This window comes from Diadema setosum, chromosome 11 (assembly GCF_964275005.1).
Source record: "Diadema setosum chromosome 11, eeDiaSeto1, whole genome shotgun sequence".
Taxonomy (NCBI): Eukaryota; Metazoa; Echinodermata; class Echinoidea; order Diadematoida; family Diadematidae; genus Diadema; species Diadema setosum.
The window spans coordinates 36,482,231-36,501,500 of record NC_092695.1 but is presented as its reverse complement, the minus strand read 5'-3'; the positions used below and the strand labels follow the sequence as shown (position 1 = coordinate 36,501,500).

General features: G+C 37.7%; 1 protein-coding gene across 1 annotated transcript in view; it reads right to left on the bottom strand.

The window, feature by feature from the left end:
- Positions 1-18,522: 18,522 nt before the first annotated feature.
- Positions 18,523-19,270, bottom strand: part of LOC140235141 (putative Ras-related protein Rab-33) — a 51,804-nt gene continuing 51,056 nt past the window's right edge. Inside the window, exon 2 of the mRNA XM_072315178.1 lies at positions 18,523-19,126. Coding sequence (XP_072171279.1) covers positions 18,641-19,126 — 486 coding nt within the window. The 3' untranslated portion in view covers positions 18,523-18,640. The remainder of the gene's footprint in view (positions 19,127-19,270) is intronic.

Here is a 19,270-nt window from a genome sequence, read left to right as displayed (position 1 = left end):
TTGAAGTACATTCTGGGGGTGTTTCATCAACGCTTGTCAGCACTGACAACTGTCGGTGCTGATCAATTTCAGCAAAATCCTTGGTTTTGATTGGCTGAGATGCTCTGGTCACTGACTGTTACTATGGTGAGATTCAAGTTGTCAGCGCTGACAAACGTTGATGAAACACCCCCCAGGTATAGATTTTAATTCCATATGTGATGTTGAAAAGTTGCTACGTTCTTGTTCGAAAGGCATTTTCTGAAGATAGAATTTTGACTATTCCATTGACATTGACATCAGAGCAGTGGAAACTTAAAAAACCTAAAAACAAAACAAAACAAAAAAACCCACCTGTGGGTGCCCACACTGACACACACATACACATCTTGCACACATCACTCGCACTGTAATTCAAGACCATAACAGCAGTGATGGACTGACAGGAACGCAGGGCTGCAAACTCTCACGCATTGATCGTGAGACTCACGCATTTTGGTCCTTTCTCACTCTAAAACTTTATTTCATTTGCATGCATTTCTATTGATCTCACTCATTTTGACTCCTAAATTACTGTACGAGCTGAAATTTTCGCGGTGGTTTTATTTTCGCGAATTTTGCGAATCGCCTTTGAACCGCGAAATTAACAGCACGCGAAAATGTCCTCCAAGTAGCAATTCGCGAAAATATCTGTACGCGAAAATTTCAGCTCGTGCAGTATAGCACTGGCCTATGGGAGTCTCACTCTCAACTAGTTTCCAGGGTTGGCAGCCCTGGGAACGGCAGGATACAAGTTGCAGTTTTGCCCCCATGCTAGCTAGCCGTCAATGCTTTCACCCCCATGCTAGGCCGTCAGTGCTTTCACCAAGCAAAATATTATAGTGCACTGCCATCATAATGAACCCAGCTACAACAAAACTTGTTACAATGAAGTAAAAATTCAGATCCCAAAAGTACTGTCTATAATATACTTTATTGGTAGGCTGCGACAAAATTTTGATATAGTACTAGTAGCGAAAGAAAACACCTGATCCCTAGGACCTCCTTATAACAGGAGTTGCCTGTTATTGGGTTGTATGATGTAGTAGTACACTGTGTGACAGGCCAACATGTATACTGAGTGTGAAAAGAAACTAAATAAGATATCATCTCTTTCTTCTCGACTATGTAATACTTCTTTGAACTAAGTGAATTATCAGATATGTAATGTACACCTATATCTTGCAGATCACTTGAGGAAATCCACCCAAAAAAATAAATAAACTTCAAAAGAAAGAGACAAATATTCCCTACAAAACAATACAAAAATGACTAAAATCAGATGAGATACGATAGGAAGATTTTGAAATTTCACATATTTTGGGGAAAACATTTCTTGACCAATCCTTATGAATATTTAAATGAGCAAGCTGATGATGTCATACCTTCACAATTTTTCATGTATGTTATATATGAAATTAGGAAAAATTGCTATTTTTAGCTAATACAAGTAAAGGCATATTCTCATACAAAGATATATCAGAGTTAAGATTTGTTGTTTCTTATTTTGGGTAGTTTTAAGGCAAGTTTTATATCTATACAGCTGAAATATGATGTTTTTGTCATTTCTGTATAAGAAATGAATAACAAATTGTGAGAGCATGACATCGTCAACTTGCTCATTTGAATATTCATAAGGACTGGTCAAGAAATGTTTTTGGAAAAAATGTCATATCTTCCTTATTTGTTATCTGATTTTTGTTATTTTTGAATCATTCTGAAGGAAATATTTTTCTCTTTGTTTTGCAGTATATTTATTTTTTGGAGTGAATTTCCTCTTTAACCTGTTGTGGACGGACTAATTTTGCTACAACAGGCATTTCCCATAAACACTTGCCCGAGTATACTCAGGACTCATCCTCAACGGGTTAACAGGTATCAGAGCCTTGACCTTACATAAGCACTACCCGCACAGGTACACACACACACACACACACACACACGTACACACATACACACACACGCACACACACACACACAAACCATTCTGTATTTGGTGTTTGTCTTTTTTCTTATAACTCTATCATTAGCTCTGTAGGAAAGTACACATTCATCTAATTCCCAGCTAAAATAATTTCTTGCGAGACATATATATATATATATATATATATATATTTATATATATATATATATATATATATATATATACACACATATATATATATATATATATATATATATATATATATATATATATATATATACATATATATATTCATATAAATATATATATATATATATATATACATATATATATATATATATATATATATATATATATATATATATATAATGTTCATTGCTTCCTGAATGTAGAGCTGTGTACAAAGGACAGTTAAATAAATACCGTAGACAAATGAATATGCACACACACACACACACACACGCACACAAGCACTTAAATTCATGAGGTATATACAGAGCACTCCCGATATAACAAACATAGTTGTAACAAAATACTTGTTAAAACATACTAACGATTCAGGTCCTTAAAAATCATCATTGATATATCTTTATATATTTGACTGTTTGGCAATAATAATAATAATGCCGGTCCTGAGGACTTTCTACAAACACTGGTGTGGTGCCTTCTGCTTTAACGCTGTCAGAAGGTGACTATTCACAATACATGTGCCCCCCCCCCCCCACACACACACACGCATACACACACGTACACATACCAAAGCTAAAACCTTTGATAAACTGTGCTTTGGAATTTGGAAAATTGGAATTGTACATTATGAAAAGAAGTACAAACCACCACCTTGACATGGCGCCAATCATTGAAAGGTCACGGATGGTGATGGGTACACTTTAGACAATACAAAGCACGTGTGACATGGGATCCTGTACATTGCAGGTACTACCATCACAATCATCATCATCACCATCATTGAAAGATTGAATCACCCGAATTACACTCACTTTATACCAGCAACTGTCATCGCTCAAACCGTTACATTCATCCAAATCAACCTGCAGCCATCTACAATAAATATGTCACTGGGAGTCACAGGAGCAATAACATCACAGCCAGAGAGATCAGAAAGAGAGAGAAATAAGAACCAAGATTAAATTAGACATGAGGCTTTTAATTCAAGTATCTCTTTCACACAGGTGAGCAAAAAGCTATCTTTGATTAACCCACAACATGGAAAATATAACACAAAAATTAAAACGTCCATCTCTCTTTAAACCAAATGAAGACCAGCAGGATTTCAATTCCACCCAATAACACATTGCGTTCTCATGCACGATATTGATCGACTGAAAAATGTTATCCAGGCAGGAGTACTTGAAAAAGTTAAAATATCATTTGTAATTAACTACACACAAATTCATACCACTAAACATTTTCAAATAATGGCACATTTGTTCTCTTGAATAAGTCTTCTCTCTCCATCTAAAAATTTGGCAACTAACTTCTAGTACAAGCACTAGTACTAAATCATGTCATTAAAGCATTAGGTCATTAATACATCAATACCAATTGTTCTCTTTTACAATTTGTTAGATTTTACAATACAGTTGTGTTGAGCTGTCTTAAAAAAGAGTTGTTCTATCTGAGCACTGATGACGCTGCATTCCTGATGCCTACTCTTTGATATTACTACACTGCCCTCTACAGTCAAAAACTTGAGAACCACTGACATCAGGACACTGTTCCTATTTATACATGTCTGCAATTCCTCAGCGAATAGTGACATTTGACTGTATGCCGACAGACACACACACACACACATTGATCAAACATATTGTGGGTAATTTCACATCGAGGAAATTTCCTTGTATCAGAAAGGGACATTCAGAACGGCTGCTGAAACTGTACCACTGCTGGAGAGCTGTGTGCATATTTCACCTATATTTGATTCCGTGGGTGTTTCTCTTCAGAAGGTCCCTGACAAGCCGACAAACAAACCTCTCACATGCTACAGCACTTCTATACATACACCATACAATGTCGACATCACCAACAGAGAGCATGCGCCTGGAGGGAAATCTCACGCAAAGGGTCTAGGGTTGTTATGTCATTGGAATCCTTTGTGATGGAAGTATACACATAGTATCTGCAGACACATCTTCTACAGTTGGCTCACCGAATAAAAGAAATTGTGACAAAACATGATTCATACACCCCAAAGTACAATGAACATGCCTGTTTGGAATTCCCAGTAGCATAATGCCAGTCTACTGTCTGTATGGTTCGTGGGATATCTAACACAAACATCATTCATTTCTACTGAGACTTTGCATGTGAAAGAGGAGAAGAAGATTACTGGGGGTAGTATGCCATTCTATGCTGCGAGACAGAGTCTGCAAAAATTGTCTTGCTAACTATCATTAGTGAGAGTACAATCTCTGTAGAGTTACACAAGTAAGTGCAATATAACAATCAAGCATTTAAGCTAATCCCAATGGATCAAATTTATGTCTCACAACTCAAAATATGCATACATCTATTCGCCTATATTTTTATCGCTAATAAACTGGCATGACTGCTCTTCAATGAAAATGGATTTGTTCCGTGTAACAAAGCATACAAAAGTAATAAATAATCTCACTTTTAACATGCCAACACATTGGAAACAAATACAAAATTACTAGCAGTTTCCTGAGGCAAAAAAAAAAAAAAAACCCTACCCCAAAATGAAGGAAAAATAATTCTTCACAGGACAGGATCATGCTTGCTATACAGTGTACATAATATCTATATAACATTTGTGAAATGAAAGTCTGTGTTTTGACTGCATCACTTTAATACATAAATATGAATGAATAATCTTATTCAGAGCATTTATGATAAGTAAACTTTTAAGCTCACTCTATACTGCCTTCATTTTAATAATCACCAACAGTTTTGGGGGCAACATCAGTAGCACTTCAAACTTTGGGGGTGAGCAGACCATGTACCACTTGATCGCAAAATCTCATCTGCCACAGATATTATGCATCTATGATAATCTCATGAACAGCTTCATGTACTTTTGAAACATTAAGGCTTGAATTCACAGATGTGGTTTCAATTTAGACTATGGTTTTGGTAATCTGGAGTGCAAAAAAAGTGATTGATTCATCCTGTATGGTGAAAGAGGTCTGAAAATGACAGTACACTCCCGATTTGGTGCTTATTTGAGACCACAGACTACATTAAAACTGTGGATTTGCTTTGAACCACCTTTGTGAATTCAGACCTATATGTAAAAAAACAAAACAAAACAAAACAACAAAACATACTTTGAACAAGTCAGGATCATTGGGTACTCCTTTGTTTGTTTGTTTGTTTGTTTCCTTTGTTGATCATTAATATTCATTTGGTGATATTATCTGCAAAGCACTTAAAAACATTTTGTAATAGACGCTATATAAATTTTTCACATCATTATCATTAACATTCTTCTCTTCAATATCCCGATAGTTCATACAAGATTTTGAAATTCAAAATATCCAACACTGTAGGTTTGTACTCTACTCTCTGCACTCCTGCATAGCCAAGCAATTTAGATGTTTGTTTGTAGTTTAACATCTTCAGCCAGTAGTGTATTTCTGTTCTTACTGACTCAAAGGGAGAACCAATTTGCTCATAAAATGTTGAGACACCATGAAAATGCGAGGAGTTTGGAAGTAACGACACATGCACTGTAAGGATGCTCTCTTGGTGGCCTGACTAACAGAGCAGTAGCACAGACTTGCTATATTCAAATTCAGTACAGTTGCCACCATAACATCTTGAATTTGAAGATCACGGATCATTCCACAAATCATCATCATACTGTGAATTGTCAGATTTAAAGAAATATTTGTACCTCTAATCAATTCTATAATTGCACTTTTGTACAAAATGCCTCTTTACCAGCAATTCCTTGTTGTATATTTGAGTTCTTTCTTAAAACAATCCTCCATTATGACTAAGAGGACGAGAAAAAACAAAATTGTTCTCAACTTCTGTCCAGCAGCAAGATAACAAAATGTACAGTGCAAAAGTATGTCTGAAACAATGAATACCTTCAAAACATATAATATAAACTGCAGAGTATCAAAGTGATGATGTCACAGTCTTTTGTTTTAGCTTGGGTTGGAACCAGGTGCAAGCATGGTTAGCAACAATAGTGTTCACAGATGTTCAGGTCAGGTGAGGTTGTTTAGTTTCCATGGCAATGAATGGCTGTGACATTACACTTTGGAACTCGATATGGAAACCAACAGAAAATCAATTGCAGAACATTCACCACTCTTTTGTTAGACAACAACATGAAACAAGTTGTGAGGTGAGGCCCAATGAGGTAAGAAAATGATACAAGATCAAAACTCAACAATTCAAGCACTGCATGCAGTAGTACAAACATGTAGGTACATTGTACCTATCATAGTAGACTAAAGATACTCTTCACATTCTGCAATTGTGCTGATGTAAACAAGTCTACAATTTTTTTTTTTCTTCTTCTTTTTTCCCAGCAGATTATCAGTCTGGTAAAAATTTTCCACTTGTTTACATGGCTCAGTATTCCATGCAAATTAGCAGCTCACGTTCTGTCTCAGAATTGTGGTAATTTTCCCCAATAAGTGTACAATTTTGCTGCACATGATATACACACATGAACACATTTGATTTCACAGTATTTCCCTCGCAGTTTCAATGAAATGACAAGTCAAGCACACAAATTTCATAACAACCTGGATATGGCTAGCTTCTTCTTGAGCAAATCATCACTTACTTCATAATCCACACAGATTGATTTACCGACCAAAAACAATATCATTCATGAAGTTTATGTCCACTATCAAATTGACAGAAATTATTTGAGTGGAATGTCCCATGGTTCCTCCTTGGAGATTTGTGATTGGTTTACTTTCCTTTCTGTGCATTACCCCTGTGTGCTCTTTATGACTGCATTTGAATTAAAAGAAAAAAAAATGCAGAAGGAATGTGAAGTTGACCTGCAAGGATATATACAGGATCATATCCATATCAGCTTTTACTGCATACATGTGTCCTAACATTCCCAAATATCTACACATGGTGTTTGGCCAATAAGGCCAGGTCAAATTGACATATGCTGCAAAATCATGGATTTATTAAATTTGTGTTGATCTACTGAAGCATTCACATGAAGATTACATAGAAACATGTATGCAAAGCTTTGGGCACATTGTCAACTGTACTGTAGTATTGTCAAGGACACAATATCCAGGAGTTCGAATGCAAACTTGCTCTAATATACTCAGTTACATACTGCCAGCCAAGCATGGCACCCTAAAAATGATGCATTCATGTGTGCAGACGATAAGTAACAAATGTAAAATGACGGGAAAACTGTTTTTACTGTCTCAACATTGATATAACGGTGGTTAAATAACTAAAACCCTGCTGGCAACATGTTGTACTAGCCTAGGACTTTCAAACTGAAATGAAAGTTTGAGGTGAATGTGTAATGTTTTTCCTAGTTTCTTAATCTGCGTAAAGACTAATGTTCTGTACAATTGCATTCCAATATAGTTACTGTAAGAAAAAATAAATACTGTTAGACTGATATGTAAGAAAGGTCATCTTGATCAGCAAGAGTTAGTGGCGACATTCCAAATGCACGCCATGTCTCACTGATCCGAAGAAATCAGTGGATTGTGAGGCGACTGAAATCCTTTGAATGGCGTAGAACTTGTTACAGCAATTTCAGCAAGTGCTGGCTACATGAATTGGTGCGTACGTGACATTTGAACCATTTTCAGTCCACCAGCCATTGCTTTTAACAACTTTTTTCCTTCAACTACACAGACTAATGAGTGATTAGGTAAAGGAAAATTGAACACTATATCTGCATGGCATTCAAATACTATGAAAGTCCATGGTGCAAACACATTTGGTACTACACAAGTAAAAAGCCCTATAGACTTCAACACTGATAACATCACATGCTCTAAATAAGTTGCCATCGCTTTTTCCATATTTACATGTATGTACACACAGGTGCCATGTGAATGGCAATATGCTACCAACTATGTACACATGAATGCACTGTCAATAACCTCCATTCATATTGTAGTGAAAGACACAATATATGAGTACCATGTAACTTTTGTAATCAACTTTAATTTGTTCTCTTTTTTTTCCATGCATGTGTATACAAAAATAATACCTCTCAAATAGCATTATCAAATACTGGAACCCACTGATCATTGTCATACATAGGAAAGTCAGTCTATTCAGTTTTAGACTCCAAGTCTTAATTCCCTTACTCCAAATTTAGACCACTGAGTCCAATTTTAGCATACTGTGTCAATGTCATTACCTTGGGAGCTATCGATGAAATGTTAAAAACTTCATCATTTAGTCTCAATATTTATGCATCACTTACAAACTCCCAAGATGCTAATCAATTTTGTTGCTCATGCAGATTAATTGTTTACAATCATGTTCATGGGATGACCAAAAGCTAACAAGGGGATGCGCAAAATTTGCTGGGATCTACTGGCCAAGGAGAACAAATATATGAACAAAATATCCTGCGTACCAGTGATTGCCATAGTGATAATCTGAAGACATAAGTCATCCATGGTCAAATGTTTTGAAATGAACTAATCTTTTCACTTTTAACTTGATAATGTTCCAATTAAAAAAAGCATGGCAGAGTAACATCAATCTATTCTGAAGAAAAATCTACTTTTCACACACACAAGAAAGCATTTCATCTCAATGCTGGCACAAAGGTCGCAATAATGTAACAGAAGAATTGTCCCTTTTTGACTCTGTGTATAAGACTTATCATAAAAGGTGAGAATTAGAGCTGTTCTTATTTCTTTATGAAATGTCTTCCCTTCTGGACAACGAATGAGACAAGAGATACAACACTACATGACAACAGATATGAGTCATAACTGTTCCCCAGCTTGTCATTGCACAGCGGGCGGGAAATGAGTGCTAGGAGCTAACAGCAACTGGCATTTGTGGGACTACAGGGTGACAAAGATGTGAGGTCTGTACTGCTCCTCTCACCTTGATGACAGGTTAAAATGTGAGATGCTTATCTTACTGTCACAAGGGAATAGTTCCAGACACAGCTCTGAGGATTTCAGGAGGCAACCCTACACATTCATGTTTGGTTGCCATAACAACACGCCCCCACACAATGCACATTTCAAGGTCAGCAGACTGAAGTCTAGGTGATTATCACCCCAAACCGGACATGCCGTAAATCGGCAAAGTTTTGAACACTTGCACCCTGTAATAGTGTGCATGCTGCTTATAGCAAAGTAACAAAGAAACTTTTTTGTTCTTTGTTTGTTTTTTAATTTATCTTCTCAACCAATCTTTAATCGGAGCGTGTGGTTGATTATCAGAATGTTGGTCTTGTTCTGTAAAAGTGGAAATTTTCATGTGATTTTTCTTTTCTTTTCACACAGCCAGGTAGGACAAATTTTGAAAGTTTATGATATTGCCAACAAATTTCAAACAGCTCACTGCTGCCATGGTGGCTAAGGACTTTGGCAGCACATACTATGGTAAAAAGTATCTAGCCCGCATTATGACAATATATTAACTTCTCCTACAAGACATTTGAATGTGAAGAAAACTCCAAATAACACACAACAATTATACCCCTACAATACTCTTGTACTTAAAGGTGAAAGATATAAAACAATTTCCATAGAGCAAAAAAAAAAAAAGAAAATCAATTTTTACAGTATATTCCAATCTACCTTCTTGTTTAACACAGGTTGCAAAATGCTTTCATTTTACTTCATGATTGTCAAAACGTACATAAAGATCTGAAATACTTGGGCTTCTTTTTTAAAGATAAGATTTTCCTCCAAATTGCATAATTGCACCTCAGAGAGTTATCATTTCTACTGCAGTTTGTGAAAGATATTACCAATATATCAGGTTTATTAACATGTGATCATACAAAGGGGCTCTTGGGAATACTTATGATCAAGAAAAGTGAATTTTCACCACAATTCTTTGAGTTTTGCAGCACTGAAAGTGAAAAAGAAAAAAAAAAAGGTATGCATTTATAGTGTAAAGTAACCAGTCAAGGTTCTCTAAGCAGTCAACAGGTGGCATCATAATGATGACCCCCCCCCCCCAAAAAAAAAAGAAAGAAAAAAAGTCAACTCATGTACGTTAGATCAAGACCAAAATACTGAGCAAGATGAAAATTTCTTATCGATTTATACACTTAGAGACTTATACTGATTGTTTGATTGATTCTTATCAATCAGGCAATCAGTGTACCACGTGCAGTGTGTGTAATTTTACACAATGGTCTGTGAGACCGCTAATGCTAGCACTTTACACACGCTATCCAAGAATATACCAAGGATATGAAGTCAGATTCATGGAATAGTGCACTCTACCATGAATAGGATGTCACAGTATGGCAATTTTTTTCTCTATCGGCATTTGTCCTCAACAATGCAATGTTATGTTTGGTTACATGATGCTATGTAGACTTGTCAATGAGTGAACAGGATGTCATTAATAAAGGATGTTACACAGACTATTCATGCTTTCGTGCTAAACAAATAATCAGAGCTCGTGCTTTATCACAAATCAAAATGAGTTAATATGTGGGACTTATGAATGCATGATAGGAACCATTTTGCTGTAGGCAAAGCGATTTTTACGCGACTAAAGCGGAGTACCCGATTAGCCAGAGAGCATGTTTCATTCATGTCACACCTCGCGCAAACTAATTATGCACCTACATCTGTATCACATATCACTGCACGGTATGTCACTACAGCCACGGCTCGTCTAAAGTCACACATCAGCCTTTGCAGAAGCCCTAATACCGGTACCACTCATAACGCTTTCGAGGAAAACGATATACATACCGAATGAAATTTGAATATTTTTTAATGACAACTGCGAAAATTATTCAATTATTAATGTCGAAGCCCTGCTTTCTTGAGTGCAGACACATCATTTATGAATGTATGATGATTAATTGCCATGTATGCCCAACATTCTGTGCACCAAGCACTCATCAAGCCACCATTTTCTATTACAATTAAATGACATTTAATACATGGGTGCTACCAAACATAATGTCCTGTGCAGCTAAACTCCACTGTTTAGTATGTTGTCGTGTGCAGCAGCAAATTCTTCTGGCTAGGCACAGGTAGTGATTTAGTGCGTCACTGTGTGTGTAGTTCGGCAAGTGTTTTTGGTGCTGGCGCAAAGTTTGGACATTGCACACCTAAATGCATCTACTTATAGTGATATATATGGTCTGTTAAAATGTAAAACCTACAAGTGCTCAGTCATTAGATCTTAGCACCCCTACAGTTTCTTCAGAATTCATATCAACACCTACTTTAAAGACTTTCTGTGGAAAATCACGAGAACAGATGAGACTTATTTTGAAAATTTCTTCCAGATTTAACCGAAATGCCCACCCGATTGTCCTGTAAATATAACACACATCGAAAGTGTTTGTTGAATTAGCATGTAAATTAGGTGGAGTACCCGATAAAGTGGAACCCAATTATGCGGAGACTACTGTACTTTTTCTCCATGAATTGCCAAAGTCACATCCAGGTGGAACCATGGGCAAAGCTTCACTATTTGCCACCACAAGTGCAATGTTGAATATCCTCAGCATTGATTCCACGCACCTGATTTGACTGGGTACCCAGGAAACATGGTGAATAATTCTGCCAAAAGAGTTGAACTGCACTCTTTTAATGGTGCAAAAACTAGGTCCCTGTTACGAAAGAAAAAGAGCGACCTTGCCTTTTTTCTTTTTCCTCCCTGAACTTAAACACTGCAATTCAACTTGAATTCCAACAAATCTGGGGTAGAAACAAAGTAAGGAGGTAAATGACTTGGAAGAATGGGTTTGCTTTGGATTTGCTCTATACACATGACTGCAGAGAATGATGAAGCACAGCAGCACAAAAGATGGGGCTACGTCCACAAAATGAAGTGAGAACGCTCACCATGATCACCAATTTAAAGGACAAGTCCACCTTCATATACATATGGATTGAGTGAATGCAACAATATTAGTAGAACACATCAGTGAAAGTTTGGGGAAAATCCGACAATCCGTTCAGAAGTTTTTTAAAGCATCTGCGCAATCACTGCTGAATGAGGAGAGTACTACAGTGTATGATGTCACATGCGTACAACGGTATAAGGAAAATAAAAAGAGAATTTCACAAAACTTTGTTTTTTAAATTAAGTGCACATTTCTTCAACTCGTTACTGACATTATGTTAAGGGAAATATCATTCTCCTTGCCTTCTGAAAGAGAGAAGTCGAGTGTTCTTTTGTTACGCGAGTGAAAGTGAAAATATGTTGAATTTTCTTTATACTTTCTTTATATCGTTGTACTCATGTGACATAACAAGCTATAGTAGTCTTCTCATCCAGCCATGACTGAGCAGAAACTTCAAAAATTCATAACTTTTGAACGGATTGTCCAATTTTCCTCAAACTCTCAGCAATGTGCTCTACTAATATTGCTGCATTCACTCAACCCACATGTCTATGAAGGTGTTGCAAACTTGTCCTTTAAAAAAGAAAATCACTATTTTTTAATGAAGTCTGAACATAACCGAGAATGAATAAAAACAAATGTTGGAGTCTGAATGTCTACATGGTTTATGATGCCAATGGGCAGACTGTAGTCAACCATATCCTACGGGTATGAGTGATAACAAAAACAGATGGAACAATAAAAGAGTAACTAAACATTGCGTGCCAAACTGGTGGTAGGAGATGGTGATAACATGGACTGCAATAGGTCGTTTTGTCGGGTGACTGATCGACATAAACATGACATTAAGTTTTAGGCATATCATTTTACTTGAGTCTGCATGTAATTCATCCTCAATATAAGAGCTTCTAATAGTTTTCAATTCTAACTTTTGGTTAAGTTTCTTGGAAAAACTGGAACCATACCTCCCCCCCCCCTTTTTTTTTTGGGGGGGGGGAAGGGTGGGGTTAAAACAGAGACATTCTGAGTTGAAGATACAATGAGGATTAAAGCTCATACAAGAAACTGTAGCACTGTTGCAGGGCTGCCGATATTTCAATATCAAAACCAAGGAGGGCCAAAAGAACAGTCAGGGATATACTTGTGTGTTACATGCACCTCAATGGTCAACAACAACTCCTACATCAGGGAGATTCTGATATTCTCTTGTTAAGGCATGATGTGACTTTCATGTTTCTACGGAGCCCTCTACAAAATCAGCGTGGCTTGGCAGCTCTTATATTAATACCTGTGTGCATTCTGTGAATCAAGACCACCACCAAAAAAAAAAGACAGACAGAAGAGTTTTTAATGGCAGGAGGTCTCCACATGCAAGTTTGATTTACATGTATGATGTACTGAAGGGAAGCAAACTTATACCCAGTTTATACTGCAGGCAGGTTTCAGAGTTTCCACAAGGAGATTCGAGAGCCAGCTCGAAAAAGGCAGTCTCTTGTCTGTTTATACTGCTAAGGCTGGTTTCGCCCAAGCAGACCTGACTGGCTCCATTCCCATGGTAACAGAATTCCCCTCCAACACATCACGTGGGGTTTTTCAAATTTCTTACATAACCACAAACGTAATTGAGCGCAAAAGTGTGCAACTTGTGGGATGTCTATCAGCGGCAGTTGGTCACAACTGCTGCTTGGTTTGTATGCAAAAATAGCTGGTAATGACCTTCAGTGATAATTCCTGTGTCAGCAAAAAAAGCCGTTTCTCAAACTCTGTCCTTTTTATACTGCAGTGGAGGCTCTTGGAGGCTGCTCTTGAGGCTCAGAACCCACTGCCTGTATGTGGTTTCAGAACCGGATGTGATTGGATCTCTTTTTTCTAAATTCTGTCTGTTTATACTGAGCTGAAAGGCTGCTTGTGGTTGCTATAGGAGACTTCAGAGCTCCCTTTTTGCTTTGTATAAATGGGGTATTAGTGGTCTCAACAGACAGGTGGCCCTTACAGCAGGTGATTGCCATAAGCAGATTTGACTGTTCTGACTTCACATGTTCATGAACAATGACAGCATCTTTTGATGCAGAAATAGGAACAAAACACAATTATCCATCCCCCCCCCCCAACATCTTTTCCAAAGTCTGTCTGTCCATGTTATGCTTCATGTACTGTGGTATGCGGTGTATCCGGGATGCTATCATTTAGAAAAGGAGCCCTTAAGTGCCACTTTTTCTCAACAGTTTAATACAGGAACAGGATTTTTTTTTTTTTATTTGTTTTGTGGTTTAAACATCAGCCCATATGTTCTACATACAACATTTGATTTGTATTCCTAGCGTAACATTTACACAAGATATGTTAAGGTCTAGTTTCCTTTCTGAGAGACACACCTAATATTTGTAGGAGTTTCATGTGACACAACCTCTACATAAATGACACCAAATATCACCTTAACAAAACAAAAGAAAATGCTGGAAATTGAAAATGGACTTCAAGTAGAATGTCCCGGACATTTGAAGAGCATGGGCATTTGTTGAATTGTTTGCTGTTTTTTACTGCTCAACCAGAATGAAATTTGATCTGATATTGGCCATGTGGTGTTGTCATGCCAACTGGTTTTAAACTGACGAGGTGGGTCTATGTCACCTTTGAATACTGCGGCATATTTTAGATGACTCATTAAGATAAAATCTGCTTTGGTGGGAGAGCAGTAAATACTTCAAGAGTAACATTGAGGGCGCATGTGTTAATATTCCTTGATGCTAGTAATCTATCACATTTACAACTCTGTTACAATCATAGATGGAGCTTGTTAGCACAGAGTGACAGAGAAAGAAGGCAAATGATGGAGAGGTATGGGGGGGGGGGGGGGAGGGGGGCGCAGGGAGGAGGCAAAGACCGGGCATTTGACATTTTAGCTATTTACCCAGCTCCGGGAACAGTTACCATGTGCATGTATCGTGGCTTTGTATGGACAAAACTGCAAACTCTAGAAACAAACACCTCAGCGTAATCTTGCCCTTCTGTATTCATGCAGGCTATCAAACCTTGACGCTAGTACAAGATGGAAAGAGGCTTTGTAGCTTCTGTAGAGATTACGGGATTACGTCCCCTCTTGTGCTGCTGACATTCAAAGCAAAATACTAGTACAGCACAGAGAACGATGCAGTTCTCATACTTTTAAATAATAAAGAAAGGTCAAGAGTAAGAGACCAGCTTTCTACATTCTAATGCCTGGATTACTACACCTGGAAATTTTCTTGCTGGGACTTCAGTGTATACAATGACTGCAAAAACAAAGACAGTGTCCTTTGCATTAAGGGTTCCCTGATCTTTCTTTCTTTTTCGCATGGCACAAAATTGAGGATAACTTTAAAAAAAAAAAAAAAAAAAAGGTGAACCATTAGCAGCAGAGGGCCAGTACTGCACATGTCTAAATGTTTCTTTCTCCAGCTGAGTTGTTTGAATGCAATTTATCTTTTTCCCCCTTGCCTATTTATCGGCAATTCACGCCCATTTCACACCCAAAGTCAACAAAAAAGATCCTGAACAAAACTGATCATTAATCACCAGCATGTTCATACAGACACCCAACAACCCGAAGTATGGATTTGTAAATATTTGCCTTTCCTACGACCAACGATGACTATTTGCCGTCCCTTATCTGTCAATTCTCTGCCTGAGATGTACAGGTGGTGTGCCCTACATGTGCACTGACCCAAGCCTGATTTATAGATGGTCATTTAGAGTGGTCATCTTCCCCTATTAACACCTTTCTGAATGTTACATTTTATGATCGGATATCACCATTCCTTCAAGGAGGAATGTATATTATGCAGTGTGCATGTCTGGATGCCATTTCAGAGAATGAGCAGATTACACTGCCAAATCTTTTAAAAGTCTATCTTAACTCCACACAATAAAAGCAGCCAATTTAGACCTCCCTCAAGACATGGTTTTGTGATTTCCACTCGAAATCCCTTCCCTTGGATTGCACTTACAATGTACTTCTGCATCGACACAATTCTTGTCGGCTCTCTACTGCTCAATTGTCCTCATGCCTGAAACAAACTCATTTCCTGTTTACACAGAGAGAAATGAAATCTGCAAAGGCTGCCAGCCGTACTCTTGCCTCAGAAAGTGATGATCAAAACCTTTCAAGATTTTTATTGTCATTCTCGGAAGGTTTTCAAGTACTACTTGAAGGTTTCATTCTTACTGTAGACATTTATTTGACATAAAACAATGAGAATGAAATTCCACTTGTCTTGAGATGATATGATTGCCATAGGGCAACTGCAACAAAAGTGTATCCATCTATTCAAAATCATTCCCTTATCAAGAGCTGAAAATGTATTTGGAAAATATGATCAAAGTTTAACTACAGAAAGCAGAAGATAAGGCTTGACAACCTTTGAAGTTTGATGCATTAGCCTGCAGGCATAAGAAGTGTGGCTGCCAATCACTTCTAAAACTTGATTTTCAGTTGCTAATGATTTCAAGATGGAATAATTTCAACAGAGGTTAAATATCATATGATACTTTCATAATATCATAATGCTGTCTACTGCTGGTCCACAAAATTCATCACCAGACTGCAGTGCCAGAGGAAGAGTTATTCACACCCCGACATACCCTGTGCAAAGATATCAAAATACAGCTCCCTCAAAAGGACACCATGAAATATGCAACTGCCTACAGGAAATATCAAAATGTCTTTTGGGATCTGCACAGTACAGCAGAGCTCTTAGCATAATTATATACCAAGAAACTCTATCCTGATTAAGAGGTTAAGTTTCAGACAAATCACAAAAGTCCTCTTGAACTTTTCAGGATTCTGAAATTTCATGTAACTTTGAATCCTCCCCCCCCCCTATTCCCATCAGGTTTTTAAAGGGTTTACTGCTCTGCATATCAGTGTATGTTGACTTGATGCAGTAGCATAGACAGTTGCTCTCCTCAGGGTCAGACTGTTCTTAACCCATTGAAAACAAGGCCTTAGAATACTCAGGCAGGTGTCTATGGGAAATATGTGTTATAGCAAAATCAATTCATCCTCAACAAGTTAAAAATAAATGGATGCAATGCTCCCCTGGAAAATGACTCATGTGGATATTACATATGCCACAAGTGCACTGGCCATTAGAGAACATTCCATTTTGGAAAATGAATTGCTTCTTTGCTTCTTTGCCAACAAAACAAGAGAGCCTGTAAAAAGCACTCTAAGAGAGAAATCAGAAGGTGCTTCTCTTTGCCATTTTTTTTTTCATGTGCAACAAGCAGATGGTGTAGACTGGACTGAAAATTGTGAAATGCTGTTTTCTGCTACAAATTGCCACAAGTCGGCGATATTTCACAAAAGTTGTGAAGGGCATGGAGAGTGAAGCTCCTGCCTTTAAATCTGTCCAGTATGACCTGTCTGGTTTAAATCACCTTGACTAAGGATTAAGAGATAGTCTGGTAATAAAGCCATACCTCACAATGTTACAGACCAAGAATAACCAGTGTACTACATACACAGATAAATACTCCTAATATCAGCTTGCTGTACTTCCTTTCATCCATTCATTTTACTCTTTAAATCCCTCCGGGCGAGGGTTCCTTTACTAAAGTCATTTTCTGAATCATCTTGTTTGCACGTGATATTTTGCAGTCCATTTTGTTATGACATTTAGAGATCTCCCATTGAGCTCTTCAAGCAAAGGATACTGCACTCACAGTGTACATAAAGACCAAAGCAAACAAAGTTTTGACATCACTAACAAGTATCTACATCTTGTGTTTGCATGCCTGTGTAAAGTATGTGCGTGTGTGTTTGCATGGAGTTCAAGGTCTCACTGGTTGTGTCATTCTTTGCTATGTGAAGTGTCTAACAATGTAACTGAGGTTGCATTTTTCCTTTTCCTGCCTTTGCCTTTCCTTGCATTTTACTCTAACTACTAACAAAGAATGTTCCTGATAATCAGTTTTTTATTTGCCATCTCACTCTCTTGGTATGCCATGACAAAAACTTACATGTAACTAGCTTATCAGTTTTCTTTTTAATTATCATTATTACTATTATCATTGCAGGTTTTTTTTTTTTACAAAAATTGAATAAAGGCTTTAGAAACATGATTGACCTAGTACTAATTTGAACTTGTTGATGAGTATGCCATACTTAGAAATTAGATGGCAAAAAAGTTTGATATACTACAAAAAAAGTAAAAATGCAGTCTCAAATTCACTCTATAAATATATGTAAATATTTCAAAGTTTGTAAGGACTGAAACCCTGCCAAAAGAAATACAAAATATAAGGTCCTGTGTAGCTTAAGATATTCCACATTTAGGTCTGCCATGAAAAATCAGCTCTTTAAAACTCAGTTACCCGCTATAGCTGCAAACAAGTCATTCTGTTTCCCTTTAAGGCAATCAAAAACTTCAATAGTAAGGTTTCCCTCTAATTCCTCCGAAAAATTCAATGACACATGATTCATGACTGTGATTGACACAAGTAAAGCTACACACAACATGCATGTTATTATATCATCAAGTGTCTTAAAGAGTGTGAGCATCATAATATATAGATATATCTCATATGTTACTATTTATACTATGTACAAGAACCGTTTTCCATTAAAAAAAAAAAAACAGCCATTCATACTGCACTTCTGGATGTGATAAAAATTCTATCTCTACGTGTCCCGCATCGTTGCATCAACACGCGCACGAGCTCGAGTCTGACTGGTCCATGTCCCCGTCGATGTCAGTGCTGTTTGGCCGCAGCTTGATCGACTTGCCGCGCGGCGCGTCGGGTGAGTCGTATTTGGAAGGGATCATGGGCTTGTGGTCTCTCAGTTTGTGGGCAAGGGTCATGAAGATGTTGGTGATTTTCCCTTCCTCCTCCTCGAGTTTGGCTGAGGTCTCAAAGAACGGCATGTTGTTGGCATCGGAGAACTTCTGGGCGATGCCCGATGCCACCACCTTCCTGTCCTCCATATCGCACTTGTTGCCGACGAGGACGCGTGGGACGTCCGGCGAGAGGGCGTGCCGGTCGCACTCGTCGATCCACGTGGGCAAGCTCTCAAAGGTGCTCATCTTGGTGACATCGTAGACGAAGATGACGGCGTGGACGTTGCGGTAGTAGTGCTGCACCATGCTCTTCCTAAACCTCTCCTGCCCAGCGGTGTCCCACAATTGTAGCTGCAGGAATGAAGATAACCAAATTTACAGCAAGTTAATCACAGTGTATAACACCTTCTTGTGCCATCTATCTAGTAAATTACAAGTTCCAATACTGTAAAAGAAGATTAAACTTTCTTTGTAATTTTTCATTCTGAGCTAATT